This window comes from Coturnix japonica, chromosome 17 (genome assembly GCF_001577835.2).
Source record: "Coturnix japonica isolate 7356 chromosome 17, Coturnix japonica 2.1, whole genome shotgun sequence".
Taxonomy (NCBI): Eukaryota; Metazoa; Chordata; class Aves; order Galliformes; family Phasianidae; genus Coturnix; species Coturnix japonica.
In genome coordinates this window covers 4,022,517-4,030,588 of record NC_029532.1, presented here as the reverse complement: position 1 = coordinate 4,030,588, position 8,072 = coordinate 4,022,517, and the positions used below count along the sequence as shown (strand labels likewise).

Here is an 8,072-nt window from a genome sequence, read left to right as displayed (position 1 = left end):
CACTACAACTCAAAGCCTTCATCTCTGAAACTGTAAAACAGCACAAAACCACAATAAGTCACTTTCCCCTCCATCCCCACTTGCAGCTTTGAAACAAACCCTAGGAAAGGTACAGGGGGACACAGCCCAGAAACAGCAGAGCAGGAGCTGAACTCCAGGCTGCTGCTATTGTCATTCACCAGCCTCATTCCCGCTGTATCAGCCTGAGCTCTGCACCATATTGAACATATTCTGCACTGCAAAGCAATGCCCAAAGGGATAAAAACTCCTCTTACCATAAATTTCATTCTACTATTTCACAAATGAGATGATCAGACCAACACCAGAGACAGGCAGTATATTTTTGAGAGAAATGAGTCACTAATTGGAGCCTTGCTTCCCTAATGATTTACTTCAACAGAGAACAACCAGATTGTTAAGTTCATTCTGTTTCTGTCTCATTCTAACTAGATAAAACTTAGTGCCCATTTAACAATTTTAAGAAGTGTGGGGTATTACAGAGGAGCTGGAGTGCCTCACTCCATCCTGACTGATGCTCCCAAGCTGGCTGGATTGAGCTGGTTCTGTTACTCAGCCACAGAGCTGCTACAAACACAACTCCAGGCTATGTGACTCTGCTTGAAAGCAATTACATCACATCCACGACAGCATTTCATTCCTACAGACTCTCCCACTTCTTCATCCCAATCTACGACCTCCTGTGTACATTGGGAGTGATACCATCTACTGCAGTTCCTTAAGAAATGCTACCCGTGCTCTGTTCAGCTCAGCAGGCGTGAGCTTGCCCCTGATGCAACTGGAGTTACTTAACGTTCCTAAGGTTTCACTGTGGTTGGGTTTTGTTGGGGTTTGGGCAGTCGTGGTGGTGCACACACCTCAAGTGGGTCATCGCAGAGCTGTGCTGCAGCCCCTCGTGTTGGGAGGGGGTCAAACCATGACAGCCTCAAAGAAATGAGGTGAGATTAAAATGAAGACTTATGATCTTTTATTTCTCATGAGGGGGGGGTTGTTATGCTCGTATTTTCAACATCTTTAAGAACAGTAATATTTTTAATCAGGCCTGGAGATCAAACATGCAGCTGCAATTTGCAAGAAGTACCCAGAAGAGTAATTAATTATATAAAAGGAGACCTTAGATTCATTTTTGCCCATGGTAGCATTGTCTTTATTACTATCCAAACAATAGGACAGCGACCCAAGGCTAAAAGTCAGCCATCTTCACACCGCACATTCACCTGCACTGCCAATAACAGAACCAAGCACCAAATGAGCTCTTGACTTCAAATGCTACAGCTCTGCAACAAGAAATACTTCTCAACCATTGCCATGGTCAAGGTGGAACACTCCTTAATGGCCTACTGCAGAGACAGAAGAAATTTCCTCACCAAAAGGACTGGGCTACTACCCTCATAGCAGGGCTCATTCTGCAGCAGAAGCTTCTACCTAAGGCAGGCAGATTCAGCTGCATGAAGGGAGCTTGCTCTCAGGGGATAATTTTATCTTGAGCATTGATCTAGTGAGCCGCATTTAAAGAGAACACAGACAAGCAATCACAGGAACACCAACCAGCTAGTTGAGTCCAGAAGCCAATTGTGAACATCAAGTGTAGAGAGGTGGAAAAGGCAGTTCAGGAGTCGGCTGGAGCCTAAGTGGGAAGGAAGAGCAGAACAGAGAACTGCAGTGACTATTCCAATTCTGGGCCATTAATCAGCAGTCAATACTGCTGCACCCAAAGGGGCACTTCAACCAGCAGTTCCCAGGGCAAGAGCTGATACAGTGAGAATAGACGTCAGCACTCTAGAACCCCTCAGTCTGAACACCAGTTACACCTGTAGTCATCTGTTCTTTCAGTCACTCAACTGCTTTACTTTATATTTAGTAGAAATCCTGGTAGGTGGGAATCCCCTAAGGCACATGGTTGCATGTTTTGCAAAGCAGAAGCATAGCAAGGATTGCCAAGCATGGAATTTTTCCCTACCTCCAATATGGTTATTGAGCATGAGTTTAAGGAGTCTGCAAATGCACCAGGGTACAACTTAAAAGCTTCCATTAAACAGAATCTAAGAATCACAGCAGCCCTACCAGTTCTCCTTGCTCCAGCTGGTGCCTTCAGCCTCCATCACATGGAAGGTGTACACATGGCGAGAGAACCCCGAGCAGTTCATGTCACTCTTATGGACGACTTCTCCATGGATGACAATGAGCCCACCTGTTTGGAAGAACACCCGGACTGCTTTTTCCCCATCCTGAGTGCTAAACTTAACATAAGGAAAGCAGGACTGTTGAAATACAATTGTATTTCCCTTCCCTGAGGTGCTTTTACCTTTACTTATGGGCACGGGTATGAACTTGCTGTCATCGTAGGCCGGCTCTGACCCTACAAACTCCACACACGTCGAGGCACCTTGGGCTGCACGCACCATTCTGCGGGTTATCCCACCTGCACGTCCACAGAGTGAGCAAACATCCATAGCAATAACAATGCCAGCTCTGCTTTGTGCATGCCAAGAAACACCCTGTGGTCCCCCTTGGCACTCAGAGGAACAACACTACTCATGTATTCAGTTCTTTCCTTGGTGAGTTGGGGATTTTTCAGCATGCAAAGATTTGGGATCTTCCAGCTGTAGCAGAAAGTGATTATCAGCTGCTTTCTGCTTCCCCTCCTGGCTCTGTGCATTGCAACGCAGCCTGTTAGGAATACAATGCTCAAACACTTATGCAAAACCCCAAACCAACCTGTCATCCATTTCTCCTTCCTACAAGAGAATCATTTGCTGTCAGAGCGCAACCAACTCCAAAACACATGAGAGCTGACTGATTTAAAGCATTAAGAGAGCTGTAATTACTGAGTAAATGCTTAGGTGAGCAGCATTGGAAGTCAAATAGTGTGACCTAGAGGAAGGGAAAGGCAGGAGACTGCAGTAATGATGCTGTGGTTGGGGTGAAAGATGATGACAGAGCATTGATGGGAGTTTAGAGGTCACAGGCATAGGGGGAAAAGAGCATCTCTGTGAAGGGGATGCAGCCTGGAAAAGAAGCAGTTTTGCAAGCAGGTAAAGGAAAGAGAAGTGGTTTGTTAAGTTTGTTAGTGCGTTCCCACTCCAGAGGGCAGGAGAACTGCAGTTTGCAGTCCAGGTGGTGGTGAACACTTTCAAAGCTGCAGTCAGAACTCCAGAAGGAGTTCTGCAACTTACTGGTGTGGGAGCCAGGAATGAACCACAAGCAGCCATTCTCCTGTGTGGCGTCCTCCAGTGCAATCCAGAAGCCCAGGACCCGGCCCAGGGGCTCCGTGTGCAGGAATGTGGCATCCTGGTGTGGTGTCACTGTGATGGAAAGCAGCGGGGTCAGGGTCTGAGTGTGCCTGGGGCCAGCACTGCAAGGTGGGAGCACACACAGTGCTCCTCAGCCTGCCCTGACCACCCATCACACCACAACTAAAGGCCATCAGGTCCAAATCCCTGCAGTGCACAGGGAAACACACAGCAACATCAGCACTCACAGCCCCATCCAACTCTCAGGTGTCTGCAGGGATGGGGCACCACCACCTCTCTGGGCAGCCTGTGCCAGCTTTACCTGGTCACAGTCCTTCCCTGAAGGACTACCTGTGCTGTAACACACAGACACACGAAGCTCACCTTCCCCACCGATGCCGGGTTGCTGCAAGGAGAAGGGAGACACGTGAGGAGGAGTCATGCCAGCTTCACTCCTGCCATGGCAGGGAGGCCCTCAGCCATACCTTGAAGATGTACATGCTCTGTACAACCACTGGTCTCTCCAAACCCAGTTTCCTCCCCAGTTCCTGGAAAGAAACTTAGCAAAATATACATTTGCTGTTTTCTGCATGCAACAAAGTGCTGTTTTATTTTGTCCTTTTATGTTTGAAAACATTGCACTTAACAGCCTAGAATACTCAAGCTGACCACCCCATCATTTAGTCTTCTGCTTACCTGCACCTTGGGGGAGTGAGTGATCTGCTTGAAGACAGGATCATGAGCGTGCAAGGCTAAGGGGAAAGACAAAGCTCAGGGTGAAGGTTTTGGTAACAGAAGGGAGCCCAGGGGCTGGCAGAAGGGATGTGCAGAGGGCACAGCCAAGCAGCCAGGAACTTCCATCCCACCCCCATGAGCAGCACATCAGCATCACACCATCCCTGGAGATGTTCTATGGAGATGTGGCACTGAGGGACATGGCCAGTGGGCATGGTGGGGTGGGGATCTGAGAGGGCTTTTCCAACCTTAATGACTGCCTGAGGTGACACAGCCCCTCTGGGTTCGTACAGTCTTCTTCAGAAAACTGAACAGTAATAGAAGTGAGCGCTGTGATTAAGCAAACTGTATGAAAATGCAAAGCAAAAAGAGATGCGTCTCCCGCTCTGTTCATCAGGCCCAGCAAGAGCTGCCATTGAATAAGAGTTGAGGAGAGATCCCATTAAAAAGACTCATTATAGAGAATCAATCAGAGAGAAGGTTCTGAGACAGCAGGAGACAATTGTTTTCACTTCCCAGAGGAAAAGGCAATGCAATAGAGCCCAGCAGAGGCTGCTCTGCACAGGGGTGCTGGGAGAGCTCCATATTGCATTTCCAAGCTCAGTGACGTTCAGTCTGAACAAAGTTCAGGGGAATGAGCTGAATTCTGCTCTTATTTTCCGTGTATTGTTTGAAGACAAAAGAGATTCAAACCCAAGTGAGGGGCTGGGAGAGAGGTAATAGGGCACAAACTGAAAGCAGGAGATAAGAAAAGGTGCTGCAATAAGAAAGGAGGAAAACAGCTTCAGCTGTGCAGGGAGCAGGAGGGCAGTCTGAGCCACATGCAGTGGGAGGTTGCTCAAGCAATCTCTGACCCCAAGAGCTCTGAAGGCTGAAGTCCAAACTTTTGCACACCAGTAACTCAGTGCTATGTGCAACCAAAGAGCCTTCTGGAAGCATTCTTTGGGTTTTGTTTTGCTTTTTTCCTTTGCTTCTCTGAAAGGTTTATAGCTGAGAACTTTGGCAGCAGAGAGCGAAGAGCAGCACAGAGACAACTGCAGAGGCAGCGACGGAACAATGAGGGAAAGAAGTGAACTGATGAGCTGAAATTGAGATGAATTTAATACAGGAGAGGATGCAAAGGAAGAAGCCGCATGAGGTTTGTGGTATTTGGGGCACAGACAAGAGACAAAGACACTTCTGCTCTCAGGAAGGTTTAGTCTTTAGGAGACTAAAGAGGGTAGGTCTGGAGAAGTCCCAGTGCCCAAGAACTGTCTCCCTTTTGCCCACCCTTCTCAAAAAAGGAAAAGATGGATTGAACGTACCATGACCAACCTTACTGACAGATTTCTCCTTTGCAATTAGGAAGTTGCCTACAAGACAAAACCAGAATTTAACATGGTTAGCAAAGCAGGAATGCTTGCAGGGATGGAACCTGGCCCTGTCTCCTTGTGTACACCCTTGACTGGGTTTGGGGCTCACCTCGCTCATCCAAAACACCTTTCTCAAAGAAGAACCTGATCTTGTCTCCACTGGTGAGGAAATAATCAGAGCTCCCCTGTCAGAGAGAAGAGCCCGGTAAAGACAGCATCACCATGAACACACACAGCCAAACCTTCAGTCAGAGGTAACACTCACCTGCATCTTTTTCCCACCAAGAAGCAGCAGAAACAAAGTACAGTCAATAGAAATCATTCCTACAAATACTAAATGCATTCCTTCAACATTAAACCTCTTGGCACTCCCTAGGACTCCAGCCTGGCACACACGTACTACCAACAAACACCAGCAGAAAGCTGGGGAGCCAATGCCTTCCTCCTTCTCTCCCAGGGCTGCATGGGACCAGCCCTGCCCTACAGGTACCTGTGCCTGGAGCTGCTCCTCTTCCTTGGTGGAGAACTCAGTCCGGCAGTGTGGGGGCACCTCCATCCCATCCAGGATCCTCTGGATGCTGCTCCTCATGCTGTCACACTCCTCCGGGCTGAAGAAGTGCTCCAGGACAAGGAAACCATCCTCATGGAACTGAAAGGAGGATACGGGGTGGCTGTTCTCCTCCTGGGGTATTTCTGACATGATTCTCTTTCATCCACAAATGACAAAACTGAAATGCTGTTCTTTTATTTTTAAAGTTCAAGAGGGCAAAGCCAAGAAAGATCAGTCCTTAAACAGGCTCAGATCCCATAGAATTGAGGGGAATACATTTCACCTCCCCACCCAGAAACGAGAGTAGACAGCATTGCTGAGCCTTCACGGTTCAGGGATATCTTATTTTAACTATGTGACCAGCAACACTTAGATTACAAACACTGCTAAAACGAACAGAGCACTCCTTTCCAGATTCCAAACAAGAAGGAGATGCCTTTACAAGCCAGAAGAAAACAGTGATTTTCTCTAAGGGAAAAATCCCTGTGTGGTTCTCACGATTGACTACACAATCCTCTATGAAACGAAGCAAACTCTGCTGGCACTGCTTCCTTATATAGAACAGCACGGGGATTATCCTCAGGGACAGACCTCAGCCTCACGGTGACAGCTGAGCTGGAATCAGAAGGACACCGGAGAAATTCCCAGAGGAGCTTTGCAGGGCACGCAGCCCTCTGGCAAGTTTGCACCCACAAACAGGGTTTTCACAGGCTCAGGATGAATGCAATGCACAGAGCTGAGCAGAATACAGAGTGTGTGCAAAGCAGATCTCTGCTGGACCCAAGCACTGGTTCAGCATGGAGCGCATGTGCCTTGCAAATGGTGCATGCAAGTTCCTTGCCTGCTGCTCCCTTACCTTCTGCACCTGATGTTGGGTGACAGACGCCATCGCAGTCCCACCAGCCCGGCTGTGCACGGCTGTGCCACCTCAGCACGTGACCCTTGGGCAGCATGTGACAAATGCAAGCACAGCCAGCACAGCTGCCTCCTGCTCTGACCCTTCCATGGCTGCAGCTCCCAGTGCTCAGCGATGGAGCTCGGCTGCAGCTCTCGGTGCTGCTGTACAGAAGCGTTCTGCTCCAGTCTGTGCTTTGTGATCGCAGTTTGCTGCTTAGCTCCAGGGAGGAATGGCTAGTTTAATAACCCAGATTAAAAACTGGTAAATGCAGAAGCAAATGAAAGAGGTAGAATAAGATTCAGGTTGGATGAAAAGGTCTCAGTGGGCACCGAACAGAGCAACAAATGTATAAGCAGTCATTCAATCTCCTGCAGAGCTTCCTTTGCTCAGCTGGAGAACCCTGCCCTGCCAGTAAGGAGCCCAACCACCAGGAGGTGACAAACATGAGACCAAAGGGTGCTAAAGCTGAAAGGCTTCCAGCTGCAGTTCAGCCAAATTCAGTCACCAGCTGGTCTCATTCACAGCTGCTGCTGGAAAAGGGGTTGTTTCTAAACACTCTTGGTTAGCAACTGAAAGTCCATCTGAAGTAGGTGGTGTTCAGGAAAAAGACTCTGTATTTTGTAAGGGAATCCCATTCAAATCCCCTCCATCCCTCACCCCCCTTCTTTCTGGTGCAGCACCGCTCCTTCCAAGAAGGAATGTTCCCTAACACACAACTTGAGCCCCCCCAGCACAACATGAGGCCACCACCTCTTGTCCTTTTGCTGTTACCTGGGAGCAGATATCTATCTATCCATCTATATCTCTCTCAAAAGAAAACCATCATGTAGTTCCTCCTTCTTGTTTAAGAAGCGTCTCCAGATGAGGAAGCTGAACTGTTCTGAAGAAAGCTGTGTAATCAGTAGGAAAACAAAACGGAGACAAGGCAACAAAGGCAGCCTGCTACAGCTGCTGTCTGTAAGGCCACCTCACTGTGAGTGCAAACTCAGAGGTAGCCCTGCTCAGGAAGCAGCAATCCAGACAAACACTGTTTACATACATTCCCCTTCCCCTCCCCTGTGTTACTGAGGTCATTCCTACCATCACTTCTCATTTCCAGTCATCTATTTCCCAGCAATTTATCACGCCATCTTCTCCACTCCCCACCTTACACACATGTGCTGACTTCAGAAGCCACTCGAGTTCACACGCACAACAGCAAACCACAGCTTCCATGTTTATGGATTGCATTGTAAACAAGCATTCCCAACAGCAAAGCAATCACACAAACAAGGGGACAACCACAG

The 8,072-nt window shown here is 48.3% G+C and overlaps 1 protein-coding gene across 1 annotated transcript; it reads right to left on the bottom strand.

The window, feature by feature from the left end:
* Positions 1–968: 968 nt before the first annotated feature.
* On the bottom strand, positions 969–6,852 carry PHYHD1 (phytanoyl-CoA dioxygenase domain containing 1). Its single transcript, XM_015878971.2, has 11 exons — positions 6,745–6,852; positions 5,829–5,987; positions 5,448–5,523; positions 5,291–5,338; positions 3,948–4,003; positions 3,737–3,799; positions 3,636–3,657; positions 3,195–3,323; positions 2,324–2,440; positions 2,083–2,209; positions 969–1,645 (listed from the first exon to the last, which is right to left on the bottom strand). The coding sequence occupies exons 1-11, from the start codon at positions 6,775–6,777 to the stop codon at positions 1,600–1,602; spliced, it is 876 nt and encodes a 291-aa protein (XP_015734457.1). The 5' UTR covers positions 6,778–6,852; the 3' UTR covers positions 969–1,599.
* Between the last annotated feature and the right edge of the window lie 1,220 nt (positions 6,853–8,072).